The sequence below is a fragment of the Aethalodelphis obliquidens genome, unplaced genomic scaffold (assembly GCF_003676395.1).
Source record: "Aethalodelphis obliquidens isolate GAN/ISIS:26980383/991018 unplaced genomic scaffold, ASM367639v1 scaffold8, whole genome shotgun sequence".
In the NCBI taxonomy this organism is placed as follows: domain Eukaryota; kingdom Metazoa; phylum Chordata; class Mammalia; order Artiodactyla; family Delphinidae; genus Aethalodelphis; species Aethalodelphis obliquidens.
This window is the reverse complement of record NW_020837952.1, coordinates 28,517,070-28,539,659: the sequence shown is the minus strand read 5'-3', so window position 1 is coordinate 28,539,659 and position 22,590 is coordinate 28,517,070. Positions and strand designations below refer to the sequence as shown.

Sequence of the window (22,590 nt, the reverse complement as noted above, 5' to 3'; positions counted from 1 at the left end):
AATGGTTGTGAGTGGGGAGAGGGAAGGAAGGAGGAGCAGGATAGGGGTAGGGGATTAAGAGGTACAAACTACTATGTATAAAATAGATAAGCTACAAGGATATACAGCACAAGAAATATAGACAATATTTTATAAAAACTATAAATGGAGTATAACCTCTAAAAATTGTGAATCACTATGTTGTACACTTGAAACTTATATAATATGTAAACCAACTATATCTCAATTAAAACAAACAAACAAACATGTATTAAAAAAACGCAGTCAATTTAGCTCATAGCCATCCAGGAAAAAAAGAAACCTCATGCCTCATGACAAAGACTTTGGAATAACTATGCATGTTAAAGAGGGTAATAATAATAATTATTATTATGCACAGTAGCTAGAAACGCCAATTAAAGAACAATCAACAGATACATGTAGTGTGGGAGGTCTTTTGCATAAGTCTCAGCATTTATACCTATAGATACAGAGCAATCACTGTTACAAATTAATCTAAAAATGAATATTAATCTTAAAATGACAGATTATGTCAGCAAGCAAAATTGCTGTGAAACATACTACTGAGCATAAAGTAATGTTCTTCATCCAGTAATCAAATCCACTTTTAAATGTGGACAATTCCTCAAATTTTGAATGGGGACACTAAAAATCCATTTGTAAGTTGTCTGATTAGAATCTAGAACATATTTTTTTCCCTACAAAATCAATGTCATAACTTATAAATAAGTTTCCATTTCTCTCCCTCTAGGACATTTAAAAAACACAACTATTGCTTTTATATTATGCATTATGTGCCAGGAATTAAGTACTTTACATGGAGAACCGCAACCGTCTGCATCAATGTGACAGAGCTATGGGGTCTAAGAACTGAGACCACCTGTTTCAACATGATTTATTTGTTTTTTGCAAGAAAACTTTCCCCAGGAAAGATAAGACTGTAAACCAATAAATAACTTCATTGTTTGTTTCAGGAAATTCCCATATATTAATTTATCTCAGACAAACAATCTGCTTTCCTTGGCAGAGAGTTCACTTATCAAGCAACAGTTTACTTATCAAGACTCGGTTCAAGACGCTCACCTTGCTATAGATACTAACCATAAAACTTACGTCATGAAATTTCCCCAATCCCAGTCTGTTCTCCACCTTAAAAAAGCTGCCTTAAGCTCCTTGAGCCCAGACTTCCAAATCTTATAAATATCCTTTCCTGACTTCCTCCTTCAGAGACAGTCAAGACTGTCAAGGGGAAGTCCTCTATTGCTGAAGAGAATTCTAATAAATTTAGTTTTGCTTGATTAACAGGGTGGCTGGAGATATTTTGGGGGAGTTGAATAACATATATTTAGTCCGTTAATCCTCTTAATAACCTTATGAGTAAATTCTATTCTTACATTATTTTTTACAGATGAGAAAACTGAGGCACACCGAATAGTTAAGTGACTCAGGCAAGGACACAAAACAACTTAAGTCACATGAATCTCAACTACGGTACTAATATTACTGAGTCCTTCTTCCCCCTAAGTCTATTGATTTGAAGATACTCTAAAGAATCCTATGCCCTGATCCTCTCAGCCCTGTTCAGTAATTATAGTTCTAATTACTGTAATTAGTAATTTTATTGTCTTCTTCACTGAACTCTGAGGACAGGGACATGTCTTGTTTGCCTCCATACTGCCAGTGCCTACCTAGCATAATCTCTGACACATGGTAGGCATTCAATAAATGTTTATAAAATAAATATTAAATAAACCCTACTTTACAAATGAGGCTCTGAGATATTAAGAGTCTTGCTTTAACTCACCCAGAAGGTAATTGTCAGAATTGGTGCTCCTGCTAATGCACCACTCTTTCATTCAACTTGTAAACGAGTTCTCAAAGAGCGGTTTTTATGAGATGAGTCTACAAACAGTGCAACAGGGATTCACGTGTATAAAGTCCTACCAAAATATTGTATTTCTTTGCTTTCTGCTGAAATGTTATCATCTCAGTGTGACTGTACAGATCATCTCATGTTGATTAGATGCTGGAATCTCACATTTGTCTCTGATTAATACAAAATGGAAAGCTCTAATTGGTAAATGCAATTTCTGACAATGTTTTGAAACACTAGGAAGTTACTACATACTTTCCTTGGTATTAAAACATTTGTAATTCACTTCTCTTTACCCATATAAGTAGAGCTTTACCTATATAAGGTTCTTTTTTTTTCTTTATTATAAGGAGAAATGAATGTTATATAAATATTTGGGCATCAGAAAAAAAGTTTAAAATTTTACATAGAAGTTAAAATTATGAAAGGAAAGAAGGTAGGCTTGGAACGGTTTTCTGCTCCTGAGTTAGATACTCATATAGCAAACAATATAAGGAAATAAAATAGAATAAAATAAGCAACCTAAAGAGACGCATCAACCAAATGCAAATGTGTGAACCCTGTTTTGATTCTGATATAAAAGACATTTTGAGCTAATCACGGAAATGTGAATGAGGGTAAGTAATAGATTATTATGGAAAGAAATCCTTAACTTAGAAATATATATTTACGTATTTATGTGAAATAACAAATTGCTTGAGATTTACTTTAAAATTCTCCAGGGAAGGTGAGTATGGGTGGCAAATGTGTGTCTGTGTGCACTTTCATGTGTGTCCTGATGAAACGAGATTGGTAAAATGTTTATAATTACTGAAGTTTGTGATGAGTACATGGGGATTTATTATACTCTACTCTCCACTTCTGGATATGTTTAAAGTTTTCAGCATAAAAAACTTAAAAAATGGCTAATTTTCCCAGTGTTGTACTAGGTATACAAAGCACCTGATCATTCACACATATACTGGCTACAAACTCAGTATCACAACCCAAAGCAAAAAATTATTCTCATCTGTGAATAGACTCTAAAATTTAAGAAAGCAGTTACTTCTTCTTCTGGGAGAATTTTATGCAGTCTCTAGCTGAGAATCAAGGAAGCTTTTTCCCAGTTGTCCATCTCTTCTGTGTGTATTAGAAACCTCAAGTTTTCTGCTAATGAAAGGACTCTGTACCATACTGGGCAGAGTGTGGGTCTTTTCTTATTCACTCCTGCTTCTCCTAGATTGGTTTTTTACAGAGTACCAGATGATTCATAAAGTGACAACCCATCCTTTATTTTAGTAAGATAAATAGCCCCAAGAATCCTTAAAGTGAATATCCCAATTATAAGACACATATTCCTTTAAGGACACAGAATATTTCCTTATGTAATTTAGATTAAAACACAGTATAAAATATGCTTTATATTAAGCACTTTTTATGTCTGGCCTGCTTCCTGGGTATTTATTTAAGCGTGACTTTTTCTCTCCTGATAACATGAAAAATCCTTCCAAAATGTGAAAGAAAATGCTAATGATCTTCAGGACCAGCTAGTTTTACTGTATCTATACCTACACCTTTCATCTGATTTTAAGTTGGTAAAAAGTCAAAATGTGATATGCAGCAAATAGCAAGGGTCTCAAATACTGAACAGGAAACAAGGCTCAGATTACAATGTCCTATAGACGTACTAACTCAGAAATGTAGGTCAAATCCTTTTATAATATTTTCATGAGTTCTTGATTTTTTTAAAATTAATGTATGTTTTGACAATGGAAAATGGATTAAGGCATTCTGTTGTTAGCTATTGTTTTATTGCCTATTTAAAATATATAGCAATTTTTTCAAATATTTATGTAACATGGCATTAATGTTTAGAAAAGCAAAATTAGCAATTGATTCCACAAACAGATACATCTAATACCTTGCTTCAATTGAAATCACTGCTGCTTCTTCAGTGCAATAATGGCATAACATCTGGGAGATTTCACAGGATCAAACAACTTCACGAGTGCAGACCACGCAATATCATCCTGCAAATTGGTAAGTGATTTAAATAGGCAACTACTTGTTGAAGATAAAAATGAGAGATGTTAGACTACATACTGGAATATAAAAACTACATGAAAAACAAACTATATAAAAGAAAATTATTCTTTGTTGAATAAAATTAACACTTAGAAATTCACCTTCGGGAATTTATGTTGAGGAAATAAAGATATGCATAGAGAGTGAACCACAAGGCTACTCCTTGCTGCAACTGTGAAAAACTGGAAGTGGCTAGAGACAACTGGGTATTACTTAAATAAATTATATGATGAAACATTATTCAGCTTCTGTAGTACATTTAATGAGATGGAAAAATTCTAAATAAAACAAATGAAAGAAATTAGATGCAAAACTGCATTTACAATTTATTCCAATTTTAAAGTAGAAATAATATGCTCATACATATACATGCAACAAACATATATTAGAAGCTCTAAAAAACATATCAATAATTTAATAGCTAATGCTGAAAGGTGAGATAATCGTTACTTTTAATTTTTTATATATTCTTCATTTTAAATTTTCTAACATAAGTGTGTATTACTTTTATAATAGTAAAATATTATTTAAAATATTAACAAAATGAACAATTATATGATTTCTATCACTTCGTTACCAATCTGTTAAACTTGGTGCATACTGTTTTGCCTACCTATTTTATTTAGGTCACTGGAAATTGTTTTGAAAGGGAAATGATGAGTACCTAGTAAAATAAGGCTGATTCTGTGAACTAACAAGTTGAGAACCAAAAGATTCCAGTGATTTTGAATTAGTTAGTAGCTTAGGAAAGTACATAATTATGTAAATATTTAAAAATTGCCTTTCTCCATAAAAATACCAATTATTAAAATCCATCTGTTCCAAGTAGTTTGCTGAAAAGAAATAAAGCTCTCCATATGATAAAACAAAATTATTAAAATACAGAGTTTATACTGGAAACAAGGCTGAATCCACAAATGGGCTTAATTTTAAAGAGCTCAAAAACATTATTTTGATCATAGAGTAGAATCTGAAAAACACATTTTCCCCAAAGATAACAAAAAATCATATTTTTTGGTCATTCAACAAAGATAAAACAAATAAGACTGTGAAAAAAACAGAAGCAATTATCACTGATGAGAAGGAAATTTCTAAACTGCAGAGTGCATATGTCCAAAAATTCAAAAGTGAATTAAAAGGTGATTCTTATAAAATGAAGCATAAAAATGGTATCTTTACATCTTGCCTTTATTAATTTTAGCTATACTATATGTCATATATGATGGTTTGTGTGCATCGTCTACTGTATAGTAATTACCATAAAATTAAAAGAATGTAAACTTTATTATAGTAGCTTTGCTGGAAACATCTGTTGTACATATGTTTTTGTTTCAAAAGAGATGGAAAGAATATTTAGAATTGGAAAATATAATGAGAAAAATTATCTTACTAGTTTTATGTGAAAGAATGTTATCCTAGTTATAAGCAGATCCATATTACTGGGTTTAATAAATATATTTGTTATGCATTTAAAATTAACATAATTTACCTGCTCTTTCAGGTAGCAAAGCCGATCCAGAAGAATCAATGTCTCTATGCAAGGAGCCAGAACAACTTTCAACTAAAAGAAAGTATAAGATAGGACAGTGGTACTTTAAAACAAACAAAAATACTAGCTTAACACTTGTTTAAGAAAATGTATCTACAGAAACTCATATAAGGCCAAATCTCCAATACTCATCGTACATCTTCAGAAAATAAATACTTCAGAGATCAAAAGTTTTTCTTTAATAGTAAAGGGAAAAGAATGTCCTTTGAGTGACTTTGGGATAGAATCCAAAAGCAATCATACATATGTGATAGAAAGCTTTTAAAGGGGTACTAAGAATGAAATTCATTAAAAGGAATGCTTGTGAAATAACTGCATTGAGACCAATATGTGTTCAAAGAACTCTAAAACTTCTTTCCATGCATTTATAATACACTTTAAGAGAAATCTACCATGTGTTCTCTTTATTACATTACTGACACCTAATATAGTTCTAAAATAGGAAATGATCCAAAACAGTTTTTCTACATTAAGAGAAAAACAACACAGATTGGTTGGCCCCATAAAAAAATTTAATAGGAGCCTACTCAAGTCTAGCAACATATTCAATTTAGTATGTTTAATTCTGAGATTTACCATATTAAAAGCCTCCAGCTCATTCATTCTAGGCTTGTACTTCTCATAGTAGTCCATTATAATTCTTTCTGGCAGCTTCAAGATAAAATAACAATAATAAATTTAATAACAGTTAAAAATATTTTTTTCTAATCAAACATACCCTGAAGTAAAACAAACATAACAATTTAAAACAACCTTAGGTATCTGAAGAGCTCTAAGGATATCCATGAAACAAGTCAATATAACTAAATTCTCTTCTGTACCAATATAGGTTATTCAGTATATCCTAAGTAAAATCACCAATAACAGCCTATTAACTTTGTTTGATTTCAACAAGTAGTGATGAAATACTTACTTTCACTTGTTTCTATGCTTGGGGTGCACAGTAGGTAGGAGCTCAATAAACAATTCTTGAACAAAATTAAAATTTAAACAATATATCTAAAACTATATATCCTAAAGAATAACTCAAAGGCAAAAGGAATACAGTGAGGACACATATTCATATTTAAGGTAATTTCTTCTAACATCCACTTAACAAATCCATCAACAAGCATTGCTGTTTTTTTCTCTAAAACATAGGACACCCATAGTACACTGAACCTTTGTGGTTAGTAGGCCACTTTCTAGATCATTTACATGTTTCTGTTCCCACCAGTTGAGCTTTATGCCTACTGAATTAATTGTATTTGTTCTTACACTTGTTATTCCAGTTATATTATAATATGACATGAATAAATATTACAAAACCAATGAGATACAAATACAAAAGGCAAAGTTGTTTCTCTATAAGTTGAATGCCTCTGTGAAAGGCCTGATAAAGGAACGTCACCAGAAGGAATTGCTCTCAAATTATATGTGGTCAAAACAAATGAAAGACTGAATAAAGAGAGTCTAAAATCTGAAAGGATTTGTATTCAGATTTCCTTGAAAATATCTAAATATTTTTTCAAAGCCCCTATTCTTTTTCTATTACATGAAATTTCTTTTGAGTTCAAAAAATACAAAAGGGTAGGTAACAGTGACAAGTAAAGCTTCGTCTCATCCAATTTCTAGTGTAGCTTTCCAGAAAAGATCTCCCCTTTGGTATAAAACCCAAGCAGATTATGGCCTTCTCTCCAACCCTTTTTAAAATTTTGCCCATCTTTGAATCAAATGAGTACCTCCTGGACCAAATTTTTGCAGTAGAGTATATTGGACTAGATCTAGGTCTGCACTTCAAGCCAGCAAAAACTCTCATCTCAAAAAAATTGTGTATGTGTTCGAATTATAGCCTTTAGTCTTCACTTCTGTCCTGTCATGTGAGATCAGCAGTTACAGGACAACTCAGAACTCACAATCTTTTTTCAATCCTGCCTCATCAGCATACTGCTTCCTACAAACATGGTTTTTCAATGTGACTCCTTGGGTTCTCCAATATTCTGTCTCCCCTTTATGTCAAACCGAGAAGCACCACCCTGGTCATCAACTGCATTTGCTCCAAACTAGGAATTGTTGATTTTGTTCCTCAGGATATGCTACTTTAAAGAACTATATTGTTGGTTTTGTTGGTGATCTGTAACCTGGGCAATTCCTCTTGGCATCTTTCTGCATCCTTCTTTACCTTCACTGTACTTCATAATGTACATGGTTTGAGATTTAATATGCTTTTTGATTTTGTCAAAAAGGAGTTTGTGTTTCTATTTCTCTTTTTATTTGTTGCTTTTGTGTAATTTTGAAGAGAAAAGGTGAGAACATCACCTTTACTTTTCTATTAAAAAAAAAAAGTGGAAGTCTTTTGCTTTACTTTGAGTAATCCAAAGCTGGATACTGTAAACTATGCATTACAGGTATGTTTGATGGACAGACGTTAAGGTAGAAATCCAACTAGTAAAACTATATGCAAAGCTGTGTGCAAAAAACAAAACAAAATAAATGGCCTTGTTCTTACACCAAAAGTTTGGTGGATATAATTATATTAATATGTATCTCATAAGATTAGATCAGAGAATCTATGGAAGTTTTATGAAGACACTGTTTTTTAATTCTAATATCAATTTGTAACATATGTATATTCATGGTCTTATTTTACAGATGACATTATTGGGTGTTAAATCCAGTAAGAGCCAAGATAGGGCAAGCATCCTAGAGATAAAGGAGGCATCAGAATTGAGGAAGTGCCTGAGTGTAGATCATACTTAGGCAAGGACATACATGGAAACTTACAAGATGAAGTGCACATTGAATGGCAGTTGGGAGTTTTGGTCATGAATTCCATTGCTCCCTGCTGCCCATCTCCTAGACTCGAGAAAAAGGGATTAATATTAGTTGAGCTGTATAACAGGGCCTTAGCTCAGTGAGCTGTCATTTAGGTTCAGGGAGATATCCAGTCCTAAAGAGAAACTGGGTGAGAGACAGTGAAGGAGCAGTCATATTGAGGAGCTTTAGGTTTTCTCCCTTACTTTTCTTACAATTTTTTTGACATTTTAACTCCAATACAGCTTATGTGTTAGATCTGCGGTCCCCAACATTTTTGGCACCAGGGACCGGTTTCAGGGAAGGCAATTTTTCCACGGATGTGGAGGGGGGTTGGTGGGGGGGGTGGATGGTTCAGGCGGTAATGGGAGCGATGGGTTAGGTGGTAATGTGAGTGATGGGGAGCGATGGGGAGTGGCAGATGAAGCTTCGCTCGCTCGTCCGCCACTCACCTCCTGCTGTGCGGCCCAGTTCCTAACAGGCTACAGACCTATACCGGTCCTCAGCCCGAGGGTTGGGGACCCCTGTGTTAGCATATGTCCTATGATTCAACACACTTCAAATGCTTGATCAACTTCATCCTGTCTGCAAAAGTTTCAAAAATCAAAGTTCTGGATATAAGCATCTCTTCTTTAAATGCTTCAGTAGATTCATCATTCCTTGAGTTTCTTCTGCCTTTATTTCAAACCTCAATTCTTCAATCTGCTTTAGAAGTACATTTATTTTGTCTGCTGGCAAGCACAGAGTTTTCTCTTTATTCTTCCTTGTAGGCTTATTTGTCTGATGAATACTAGTTGTAGAAAAATGCTAAGCATTCTTCTTGAGCTCAATGTCTGTTAATAAGTTATATGGATATGACAAAAAGGAGCATTGGCTCTACAGTTAGACAGACTGCATTGGAATCCTTCCTCCCCAATTTCCTAGATTTGAGCTTTAAGAAATCCACTTAACCTATGTCTCAATTTCCTTACCTATAAAATGAGGATAACTATTCATTTCATAAAGTCATCCTTAGCATTCAGTGAGATAACATAAACAAAGCTTTTAGCACAATGTTTGGCACAAAGCAAAGGTTCAATAAACATTAGCTTTGCTCACATTATTTTTAAAAAATAAACATAATTTAGAAGTTTCAGATTTAAAGATATTTTGAAGATAACAGAGTTTAGATATACCCTATATCCAGTTTCCCCTATTATTAACACTTTACAATACAGTTATTTGTTATAGTAAATGAACCAATAATGATATATTACTATTAGCTAAAGTTTACATTTCATTCGGATTTTCTCACTTTTTACCTAATGTCCTTTTTCAGTTCCAGGATCCCATCCAGTTTATTACATTGTATCTAGTCCTATTGGTTGTGACAGTTTTTCAGACTCGCCTTTTATTTTTTTTCTTTTTTCTTTTTATTGGAGTATAGTTGACTCACAAGACTTGCCTTGGTTTTGATGACCTTGACAGTATTGAGGAGTACCAGTCAAGCATTGTGTAGGATGTTCCTTCACTGGGATTTGTCAGATGTTTTCCTCATAATTAGACTGGGGCTATGGGCTTTGAGAGGAAGACTACAGAATTAAGTATGATATTCCTCACATCATATGAAGGGTACATACTATCCATATGATTTATCACTGTAGATATTGACCTTGAGTACTTGGCTGAGATAGTATTTGTCAGGTTTCTTCACTGTAATGTTCCTCCTTTTCCCCTTTCCACGTTGTATGCTTTGGAAGAAAGTCACAACTTGCAGCCCACACTTAAGGAGTGAGGGTGCAATATCCAAATAAATTATTTAGAATTCTTTTCCATGGAAGATTTTTCTCTTCTCTTCCATTTATTTATTAAAATCATCTTTTTATAGATCTATATAAGGGGGTCCAGGTACACAAAGGTGGACCAGACTTCAACTTCATGGGGAATGGGTCGTATGATTGGATGAGAGATACATAGTTGTTCAGAGATTCTACCCACACACTACCTGATCAGAAGATAGGTTAGCAATTGACCTTATTTTCACCAGTAGATGGTAGGAATGAGGCTGCTGATATACCCTTGGCTAGAACTCAAGGTAGGTGGATGTGGTACCAAATTGAGAATGCAAAGGAAAACTTCTTAAAGGAAATTAAAAGTGCTACTCCAGTGAACATATGAATGATATGAAAACAAAAGTCTTATTGCTGATACTGAGAAAGTTGTAGTGGTCTGGATAGAAGATCAAACCAGCCACAACATTCCCTTAAGCCAAAGTCTAATCCAGAGCAGGGCCCTAACTTTCTTCAATTCTGTGAAAGCTGGGAGAGGTGAGGAAGCTGCAGAAGAAATTTGAAGCTAGCAGAGGTGGGTTCATGATGTTTAAGGAAAGAACCTGTCTCTGTAACATAAGAGTGCAAGGTGAAGCAGCAAGTACTGATGTAGAAGCTATAGTAAGTTATCCAGAAGATCTAGTTAAGATAATTAAAGAAGGTGGCTACATTAAACAACAGATTTTCAATGTAGATGAAACTGCCTTATATTGGAAGAAGATGCCATTTAGGACTTTCATAGCTAAAGAGGAGAAGTCAATGCCTGGCTTCAAAGCTTCAAAGAATAGGCTGAAATCTCTTTTGTCAGTTAGGGTCTAATACAGGTGGTGACATTAGGTTGAAGCTGACCTCATTTACCATTCCAAAAATCCTAGGACCCTTAAGAATTATGCTAAATCTACTCTGCTTGTGCTCTATAAATAGAACAACAAAGCCTGGATGATAGCACATCTGTTTACAACATGGTTCACTGAATATTTTAAGACTATTGTTGAGACCTACTGCTCAGAAAAAAAGATTCTTTTCAAAATATTACTGCTCATTGGCAATGCACCTCAAGAGTTCTCATGGAGATGCACAATGAGATTAAAATGCTATTTTTATGCTGCTAACACAATATCCATTCTGCAGCCCATGGATCAAGCAGTAATTTTGACTTTAAGTCTTACTTAAGAAATACATTTTGTAAGGCCATAAATAGTGATTCATCTGATGGATCTGGGCAAAGTAAATTGAAAACATCCTGGAAAGTATTCACTATTCTAGATGTAAGAACATTCATGATTCATGGGAGGATGTCAAAATAACAACATTAACAGGAGTTTGGAGGAAGCTGATTCCAACTCTCATAGATGACTTTGAGGGGTTCAAAACTTCAGTGGAGGAAGTAACTGCAGATGTGGCAGAAACAACAAGAGAACTAGAATTAGAAGTGGAGCCTAAAGATGTGACTGAATTGCTGCAACCTCACGATAAAGCTTTCACAGGTGAGGAGTTGCTTCTTATGGATGAGCAAAGAAAGTGGTTTCTTGAGATGGGATCTACTCTTGGTGAAGATGCTGTGAAGACTGTTGAGATGACAAAAAAGGATTTAGAAAATTATATAAACTTAGTTTATAAAGTAGCAGCGGAGTTTGAGAGGATTGACTCCAATTTTGAAAGACGTTCTGCTGTGGGTAAAATGCTATCCAACAGCATTGCCTGCTACAGAGAAAATGTGAAAGGTCAATCTGTGGGTCAGACTTCATGGTTGCCGTATTTTAAGGAATTGCCACCCCAGCCTTCAGCAGCCACCACCCTGCTCAGTCAGCACCACCTACATCGAGGCAAGAGTCTGCACCAGCAAAAAGACTAGGACTTGCTGAAGGCTCAGATGATGGTCAGCAGTTTTCAGCAATAAAGTATTTTTATTTACTTTTTGAATTTTATTTTTTTATACAGCAGGTTATTAGTTATCTATTTTATACATACTAGTGTATACGTGTCAATCCCAATCTCCCAATTCATCCCACCACCACCCCCACCACTTTCCCCCCTTGGTGCCCATACGTTTGTTCTCTACATCTGTGTCTCTATTTCTGCCCTGCAAACCAGTTCATCTGTACCATTTTCTAGGTTCCACATATATGCGTTAATATACGATATTTGTTTTTCTCTTTCTGACTTACTTCACTCTGTATGACAGTCTCTAGATTCATCCACGTCTCTACAAATGACCCAATTTCATTCCTTTTTATGGCTGAGTAATAGTCCATTGTATATATGTGCCACATCTTCTTTACCCATTCGTCTGTTGATGGACACTTAGATTGCTTCCATGTCCTGGCTACTGTAAATAGTGCTGCAGTGAACATTGGGGTGCATGTGTCTTTTTGAATTATGGTTTTCTCTGGGTATATGCCCAGTAGTGGGATTGCTGGGTCATATGGTAATTCTATTTTTAGTTTTTTAAGGACCCTCCATACTGTTCTCCATAGTGGCTGTATCAATTTACATTCTCACCAACAGTGCAAGAGGGTAGCAATAAAATATTTTTTATTAAGGCATGTACATTATATTTTTAGACATAATGCTATTGCACACATAACAGACTAAAGTACAGTGTAAACATAATTTCTATATGCACTGGGAAACCAAAAAATTCACGTGACTTGCTTTATTACGGTATTTACTTTATTGTGGTGCTCTGGAACTGAACCCACAGTCTGAGGTATGCCTGTGTTATTATAGTGGCTGTAAAAAGCAGCAGGAACTTACTTATGGGAATAATGCACATGTTCTTTGCATATCACCAAAGATGACAGGCTTCCTATATATATTTAAACTGTATCAGGAATTCGCTGTTTCTTTAGGGTCAGATGACCTCATATAACATAGATCATTTCTGGATACAGTCAGTCCTCCATATCCATAGATGTGGAACCCACAGATACAGAGGGCTGACTATACCATATAAAATGGTACTATACCATTTTATATAAGGGACCTGAGCATCCTTGGGTTTTGTTATCAGTGGGGGGCCAATTCCCCATGAATACCGAGGAACCACTGAATATTACTACATGGAAGTTTATGAGCTCCTTGTATTTTTTGTTGCCCTCCCACTTATATTGAAACCACCTAGTGATTATGATTACTACTAATTAATCTTTGATCTAATGTCCAAAGATCAGTTTATTTGGTCTCTCCACATGTGCCTAGTCCTTTGGCCTCATCTCTCACCACTGTCTCCTCTACTTGCTTTATGCTCCAGCTGTGCTGAGTCCAGAATCATGTTTCTTACTCTCTGTGGTTTTGTACAAGCTATTCCCCCCACCACACACACCTGAAATTCCCTGCTCCCTACCTTCCCACCTTGTTTGCTTAATGAACTCCTATGTACCCTTCAAAACCAAGCTAAGGCATCAATGTCCTCTGAGAAATCTTAAAGGCAGAGTGAGTCACTCCAAGCATACATACTTAATATATGTCTAACATTGTAAGTTCATGCTACAATTACTTGTTTTCTTTTCTCATGGGTTACGTCTTAATTATCTTTGTAGCTCCAGAGTTTCCACTCTTCTTGGCACATGGGAGATTCTTCAAAATAAATGTTTGCTGGTGAATAACTAAATGATTTTGGTCTCAAAAGTTTTGCTTTTGCTGGCCTGTTTTGGAGAAATATTTAAGGATAATTTTCTGAGTTATCCTCTATCCCTTCCACTAAGGTTCTATCTTAGTGATTTTCGACTTTGTCCATTCAACAGCACACACCCCACTCCTGTTAAATCACCAGTTTTATTGTCTATTTCATTCTCAATATCTGAGAGTAATATTTATTTGAATATTCATCATATGTATACAGCACACAAACACACATACATGCAAGCTCTAGAACATAAGCTCCTTTTATTTCCCCTTCTTATGGACAAATGCTCCAGCTCGTTCTTTGTCTAGCAAGCAATAGTGGTTTTGCTGCTTTTAAAATTTGATGCTTCAAAAATTTACGAATGTGTGTGTGTGTGTGTGTGTGTGTGTACGCTCATGTATCCGTGTGTGTGCAGTACATGCATGTGGAAGGAGAAAGAGAGAAAATTAATACAAAAGAAGAAAAAAATGCTGTGGACCATGAATATGAAAACTTAAATACAATTTTAAAGGTTTTCTGAAATTTGGTGAGATGCCAAAGTTTGGAACAGAAGATAAAATTTAAAAATATTTTTTAAGGTCTAGGTAAAGCTAATCACCAGGATTTTGTTATTTCAGACAACTGTAAAGTTGTATTAAAATATTTTATAAAGAAGTAATTGAACTTTACTTAATTACAAAGAATATTACTGTAAAATTTCATTCTAAGCAGTCCATCTATTATAAACAGTGCACTTGCAGATATAAGGTAGCTGATGTTCTGCCACAATTTATTGTTTTCAGTGGCTTGGCTTTGCTGTGAAATCTAAACACTCTTCTTAAACAGAACTGTATCTTATGCAGGGGTGAAACAATATCACCCTTAAACGGTTAAGGCTATAAAAAATTAAAAATCAAGGAGGGGATCATTTTGATAAAAAGTCTTCAAAATATAAGAACAGAATCACTGCTTTTCCCCATTTCCCCACTCTATGTTTCTTGGTGTAACATGGCATTTTAAGATAATATGGGGTCTGTAATGGGAATGTTAATGGAATCACTAAAATGACAAATGCTTGAAGACAGTGGATCTTAACTGGGGGTGATTTTGACCCCCAGGACATTTGTGGCAATGTCTGGAGATTTTTTAAAAATTTATTTATTTTGGATTGTTAAAATTAGTGCGCTACTGCAGACACCTCGTGGGTAGAGGTCAAAGATGTTAAACATCCTCCAACGCACACATTAGTTCTCCACAATAAAGAATTATCCAAATGTGCTGAGTTTGACAAAATCCTGCTCTAAGAGAAAATGTCCAATGCTGTCTGTCACAGCTGACTATAGGACTTATGGATTGATATTTTAAGCTGTGTATGAACCACTTATATATTCAGCACATGCTGTTCTGTTCTGGTCTTTGGAATGATGATTTGTCTGGGAATGTTGTTTTTCCTCATGTTTACATGATTTCTTGTGACTAAGAAAGTATCAGAGCATGTTAGGAGGTTTCTAGGCACTTCACTTGCTTACATAGTTTTGAATATGAAGAGATGTGCTTTGAGAGATCAGAAACACATCAGTGGTATTCACCACACTTTCAATTATATACAAAAGTTTGTTAGTAAATGATTATAAATTTAGTCAAAGATCTTTTAAACACTTTGGTATATCAAATATTTTAAATTTAAGCGGTTTTGATACTTTTTAGTAATTAGAATCTTGTGAAAATTAATTTCATTTTTTAAATAAAACTATTCATAAATCTCTTCTTATTGTGTTTGTGGTCAAAACCTTCATTTTAGCACTGATATTTCATAATGTGGGAGAAAAATAATAGGGTTTTGTATTATATCAGAAATGTAAGCTTGGTTTTAATAACTTATCCTATTTCCAACCACTCTGGCCTGACAGACACAACTCTCAATTCCTCTTGTTTAACATAAAAACAAACAAAAAACCCCTCAAAACACGTACTCATCTATTTGCTTCCTCTCACCCCCCTACCTTTGAAATGCCTTATTAGGTTCTGTACTTTCCTCCCCTTCCAGCTTGGGTTTCTTGTTCCTTTTCTTTTCCTCACCCATTTTATTCAACATATTTATCTTTCAATGAACTTAAATAGTTTTAAGAGAAAAATCAGCAGGGCACTATTAATTGTCTTTACTAACTAATAAAGGTAATCATTTAAGACTGATATTTTATGGTGATACTTAGCTACATTAGTCTTTTTCCTTTTGTTTTTAATTTCACTTCTCAGTACAGTGGTGGTTGACAGTGGAGGTTCTGATGTAAGTTGAATCTGCGTTCAAGTTCCAGCTCTGCCACTTGCTCTTCAACGCTGAGAAAATGACTTGCCTTTTTGTAAGCCTCTCTTTCTAGATCATTACATTGGGAATAATAATAGTATCTTACTCTTTTAGTGAAGAGTAAATGCGATAATGTTATGATGTCTTTAGCATAATAACTATAATATAGTAAGTGCTTAGTAAATATTAGCTATTATTAATATTCTAATCAGTAATATAATAAGCATATTAAGAAACATTTACTATGGTTATTATTAGAGACAAACCTGGGAAGAGAAAGCCATCACGAAAAATAAGTAACACTCTTTCTGGATTTTTACAGTTTGGTTTTTGACAAAGGATAATACATTTTTAGTTTAAGTAAAAACTTAGCTCTATATTTGTAAAAATTATGCTTAGGTTGTGTTCCTGATAGTAAATGTAAGATGGCGGAATTGAGACATGACGTAAATATATGCATTAAGAAAGACTAATTGGAAGGAAGACCAGTCTGATTAAAAATATTTTAAAAAACAGAAATAAAATAACTAAGATAACACTGTCTATTCTTATTTATGCAAGACTAGAAGGATCTTCATTTTGGTGACTAAATAAAAATGTTTATAGGAGTCATATCAATTGTATTATTATAAGTAGTACATATACAAAGATAAGAATCATAAAAACTAGTATTATTTAGTTAGCACTTACTATGTACATTGTACTCAGCATTTTATGTCTATTACCTCATTTAATTTTTCTTAAATCCTATGAATTAGAAATGCTTTTTCAGAGCTATTTTACAGAGGAGGAAACTTATTCGTACCAGTCTAATTGCTTTAAGTAATAAAGCAACTGGGGAGTAAATGGATAATTGGTACAATAAATAATAATACCCTCTGGCTTTGATATAACTTAACCATATCTGTATAATTTTTCTCTTTCAAGAAGAAACCTTAACCACCTTAATCACCATTCCTTAACCAACTATTTTATTCTTTATTTCAATTTATAATCAATTCAAAATACCAAAGTGATCCAGATTCAACTTAATATTTTAGTTAATAACTCATCTGAATCATGTTGAGAGTTATTTTTTTCTCAGTGTTAGACTACTTATTACCACTAGTCCATCAGCTTACCTTTTGTGTATTCAACAATATGTTCTCAATTATTACCCTGGGCTTTCTATGACATTACCACTTTCCAGGATTCTCCCATTCAAAGGGTTTTTGAATTTAAGATTTTTAATTTTAATGGGTTATACAGCCTTTAAATACATGCAGTTTAAAATTAAAACCATTGTCTCCTGATGTACTTACAATTCCCATTTGCTCTTGCTTTTTAAGTCTATTTTGATTTGAAAATTGACACAGTTTTACTTGAATAAACCTGAAAGGGGAATCACTCTGGAGGTGTACAACAGCAAACTGTCCGTATAATATTGACAGAAAAGGTGAACTGGAATAAAGGTAACTGAAGTTTGGTTTCAACATAATTTAGATGTTTTTCATGAATAAGAGAAAAGTAGAGGGCAAATAATTTTGTATTATCTCAATTCATAACCCCATAGAAGTTCTCTTGTTTCTTATAAAAACAATGGGTAATCATATACTGACCTTGGACTCATCTAATCCAAGCTTCTTTAGAGACTTTCTGACATAATCCAGAAAGGAAGAGGATTTGGAATAAATTTTACCAACATGCCGATCACTGCAAAACAAAATTAAATCACTCTTTAGTTTTTCCAATTTAAATTATAGATGATTTTAAATTCAGTCATGAAATATTTTTAAATACCTTCTGTGCATATGGCACAAGCTCCACATGTGATAATAATGTAGTAATATTTTTGTGAACACTTTTAGTTTACATATTACAAAAATATTCGGGATCTGCTTTTGAGAATTCCTTCAACATACAACAGTGGAAGACAATATTATGAAGACAATACTATGAGAAAGAAGTTGTAAACTTAGTATTAAAAAAGTCTCATTTTTAAAGGGAACTATAGGTATTTCGAAAGGTTCCATTGTGCTGCAAAGCACATTTTCACTTTACTGGCTCAACATTACAGTGCACATTTCATGGCAACACCTGCTAATAGTGGTGACATCCAACAGCCATGCAAACAGAACTTCAATGCCAGCCATTGGAAAAGCATCATATGCTGCTGAGTAGGGTCTGACTTGATCTCATTTATGCCCTGCAGATTTTCATTACAGCATAAACAAAATATGAGATGGTTTTAAATTTAAATAATGCAATGCTGGAATATCACATCTCACAATTTTGGTTGTATTTAAATATAATGTAAAAATCAAGAGAATAAAAAATTTACCACCTCCAAGTATCAAAAACAATGAATAAAAGCTCATTTACTCTTGGCAGTATAAATATTAATCCCTATGCTTAGTCAGACACGAAGCTCTACCAATTCTTCCATTGAAATATACCTCAAATATACAACTTCAGCTCCACTTCTAGATGGCCACTTTAATTACACTTGCTATTACCTCATGTCCTAATTATTACAGCTACTTCCTAATTAAAGCTGATGTTTGTCCCTTCACTCCTGCCTACATTGTCATGCTATTTTGTTAGAAGAGCAGTTTCATTTACCACTTTCCTGCTCAGAAAACTGCTTTGAAATAATAGTCATTTGAAAAGGTATAGGTTCCAGGAAACAGAAATTATATTTTTTATTAGTTTTTGTGTAATTCTCAGATCTTACACATTTATATATAAGAGATATCATATAATCGATATGGACATCTTATGTATCACAGTATATTGAAATGATAAACTGTGTAGCCAGAAAAAGAAAAAAAGCCATTTAATATTAACTTCCTGCTCCTCATATTAAAAGGTTTTTAAACTTTTATTATTATTATTTTTTAATCCAGAGAGGCAAGCAATTCTTTCCCATGAGATAGTGATTTTGGTTCTTTTTTTTTTTTTTTGCGGCACGCGGGCCTCTCACTGTTTGTGGTCTCTCCCGCTGCGAAGCACAGGCTCCGGACGCGCAAGCCCAGCGGCCATGGCCCACAGGCCCAGCCGCTCCGCGGCATGCGGGATCCTCCCGGACCGGGGCACAAACCCGTGTCCCCCGCACTGGCAGGCGGACTCTCAACCACTGCGCCACCAGGGAAGCCCCTGGTTCTTATTTTATACCATCTATCACCACCTAATGGAGTAGCTTAAGAGAGAAAGCAGAGCACAGTAGATAAGAGTGTAGCTTCCAGTCTGTCTCTATCACCTACTAGCTCCCTGTTTATAAAAAAGGGATATTAATAGTACCAATTTTGTAAAGTCACTGTGAGGATGAAATTAGGTAACACACGTAAGGTGCTCACAACTGTGCCACCATGTGAGTTGTTTTTTTTTGCTATCATGATTGTTGTTTTTATCATAATTGGAATTATAATTTGGATTTTTCTTCGATTACAAAGTTAAAAGAGCCAGAGTGAGAAGCTCACACGAAAGTGCTAACCATTGTAAGCTGAAGACAGTAGACAGTATAAGTGTAGGTGGTATCGACTTGTTTCCTGGGTTTTGTATTTCAGATTGCTTGAAAATAAGAGAAACATTTAAAATTGTATTTGCCCTCGTCTTACTTTTTCTTTTCAGAATATACTACCCCTTTTCTGTTACAAAATCTCACAACATGATTATTAGATTACTTTTAGTGTATTAAGCAATAATTTGCTACATAAGACTTGTCCCTCAAATCCTTTGTTGAGGTATACTATTTTGGACCTGTTTTTAGCAGCAACCAGTAAGGGAGAAAAATATCATCCAAATAGAACTAGAAAGGTGATTATCTGATCATGTTACTTCTCCTTAAATTCCTCCAGAATTTCCCATGACTCTTAGAATTAAGATCTAAATGCTTAACATAGTATATAATAAGCCTTGTACCACCTGGTCCATTCTGACAACCTCTCTAACACTCCTAGGACACTGCCTCTCCATTCACAATGACAGTCTTTCTAGTTTCTTGAACACATCATGCTTTTGTCTATAAACACTATTTGTGTTACACTTCACCCCTAATCTTTTTGCCTAGGGAATCCCAAACTCATCCTTTCAGATCCTATCTTAAATGTTGCTTCCTTAGGAAAGTCTTCACTGGCCTCCCAGATGAAGTTAGGCTCCTGACACAGAGAACTATTCCTTCACATGCTTACTCTTTTTTGTTTCTCTGAGTGTCTGTCTTTATTTTAAGTGGACTCCAAAGAGGGGTGAACACACCCCAAGGGAAAGAGAATATTAGAATTTTAATTTCTATTTATCTTTACCTTTTTACTTTCAATTTTTCAGTTTATTTAAAAATCTATACAATAGACTAGTAGAAAGACACATATATCACTTACAAATAATTAAGTATTCATTTTGGGGGTGCATGCTCAAGAATGTTTATTGACAGAGATGTGAAATTTAAAAATATGTTTGAGATCACTGCTCTGAGCAGCTGGAGAGCAGAGTTTCCACCTGTTTTGCTCATGACCATATCCCCTGTGCCTAGCATAGATGCTCCAATATAGCAGGATCTCAATAAATGGATTAAATAATTAAATAAATATCTCTTGCAGCTTGTAGACACAAAAACATCTAGTCAGACTATAACATGAAATGCGTTAATACAGTAAATAGATCTATCTGCTAATCAAGTAGAGTTAGGAAGGCAGGCTTAACTATACAAATAAGCAAATGTGATTTAAAATATATAGAGAGAGAACTACTGAACAAATATATAAGGAATAGTGCAATGTAAACAAAACAAATAATAACAGTTAGTATTTATTTCATGTTTACAATGTGCCAGGACCTCTAAGTCCTTTGCTGCATTTACTTATTTAATCCTTACTACTACTCCATGTGGTAGGTCCCACTATTATCCCCATTTTAAAGATGGTGAAACTAAAGAACAGAGAGGTTAAGTAAACTGCCCACAGTTTGAATTCAGGAAGTCTGGCTTCAGAGTCTGGGATATTAACTACTATTAAATATTAACTCTGGCACAATTCTTCAACAGGATTTATACTTGATATTGTTAAACTGCAGATGAAGAATGTCTACATCTGTGTTATAGACAAACAGAAGTAGGCAGACTCCATGTGAACTCAAGAGTGAAATAAGTGTGATTCCTTGCTCTACCATGTATTTACCACTTAAAAACCTCTCTTTGCCTCTCCTTGTTCAGCAGTAGAAGGTTGAAGATGAGAGTCTATGTATGTACCATGCTTGGCTCAGTGTCTGACAAACACTCAGTGAATGGAGGTCATTTTCCTGTTATTGTGCTGGGTTCTAGGGGTAGAATCATCCACAGTTTATAAAGGAAGACAGGTGAACAAATGCTATAATTCAATGTGATAAGCACAAGATGGTGCTCAGAATACAGCACAGAGTAGGGAGTGCTTTAGCTGCTGGAATGGACTAGGGTAAGCTTTCTGAGAGAAGGAATTAAGTTTCAAAATGTCTCAGTTTCCAACAGTACTGCGAACAGCAATACTGATAAAACAAATGATAAAATTATAAAAGTAACATACTAAAATTAGGCCAACATGTAAAATATAGAAATAGGTTACAACAATTTTTTTTAAAACTGTTCTCCTTAAGGACTCCAAAGAGGTACTTTAAAGGGTTACAATTTTCCATAAAATATGAAAAGGATAATTGTGTAAGAAATAAGTCCTTTTCTAAAATTTATTAAATTTATTTGGTTCTATGTAAGACTGTATTTAAAAATAGAGTGCTATTGTTAAAAAATTCAGAAAAAATGGTTTTATTACTTTCACGGTATAGAAGGAGAAGGGAAGTACCCATAAGTCCATTTTGGTTTAAGAAAAAAAAAGTATATTTTACAGGAAACAGAATGTCAATTTAAATGTTATTACCAAAGCAACACAAGATTTAGTATAATGAATCAGGCTTTTAGAACTTTAGGAGGTAAAAGGTTACTTTTGCAGGACATGGCACTAATCTCTAAAGTCTGGGTGTCTTACAAATCAACCTTCTTAAAAATAATAGCTGTAAAGAGAGTTTATGATGTAGAATGCAGTCTGCTCTTTTGCAGCTACAAGAAAAAGAATATTTCACTCATCAGACTTTAGGAGGGTCTATAGTTTTAAGGGCAAATACTGCAATTCTAGTAATTAAGAAACGAGAAAAAAGAGACAGGTGCAAAAAAAATCTCAAAACTTACCTATATAGAAGGTAAAAGCAAAGAATAGGACCGTTAACGAATGGAATATGGGGCAATCCCATTTTTAATTTTAATTTTTAGTAAGTGCCTATTGCATTTTTCTCATTATTTAACGCTAAAGATTTGGAGTCTACCTTTTACAGTTATACATTATGACATCACAGAATCACTGCAGTCTTAAGTTTTGCTGACGTGTGTGAAGATAAATAGAAATCCTTCTCTCTGTTAATTAGTTAATATAATTAATATAGTTAATATAATTGCTTTCTGTAAGAAAATGCCTAAGATCAGGGATCTGGATGCCATCTTGTTCTGCCTCCTCTGATGTATCTTCAACTTCTCTTTACTCACTGAGTCTTTACTCTTATCATCGGAAAATGCTCAAGTTTCTCTGTCTGAAAAAA

At 34.2% G+C, this 22,590-nt stretch overlaps 1 protein-coding gene across 4 annotated transcripts in view; it reads right to left on the bottom strand.

Annotated features, from left to right (window-relative positions):
* METTL25 (methyltransferase like 25) overlaps positions 1 to 22,590 on the bottom strand; it is a 124,507-nt gene that overhangs the window by 17,784 nt on the left and 84,133 nt on the right. The window contains exons 9-12 of one of the 4 annotated variants that reach the window (XM_027107116.1): positions 17,598 to 17,691; positions 6,063 to 6,137; positions 5,427 to 5,498; positions 3,774 to 3,882 (exon numbers count right to left, since the gene is read on the bottom strand). In XM_027107116.1, coding sequence (XP_026962917.1) covers positions 3,790 to 3,882; positions 5,427 to 5,498; positions 6,063 to 6,137; positions 17,598 to 17,691 — 334 coding nt within the window. In that variant the 3' untranslated portion in view covers positions 3,774 to 3,789. Of the gene's footprint in view, positions 1 to 3,572; positions 3,883 to 5,426; positions 5,499 to 6,062; positions 6,138 to 8,249; positions 8,322 to 12,670; positions 16,069 to 17,597; positions 17,692 to 22,590 lie in introns of those variants that run through there. The other 3 variants (XM_027107115.1, XR_003432922.1, XM_027107117.1) reach the window with 3 other exon arrangements.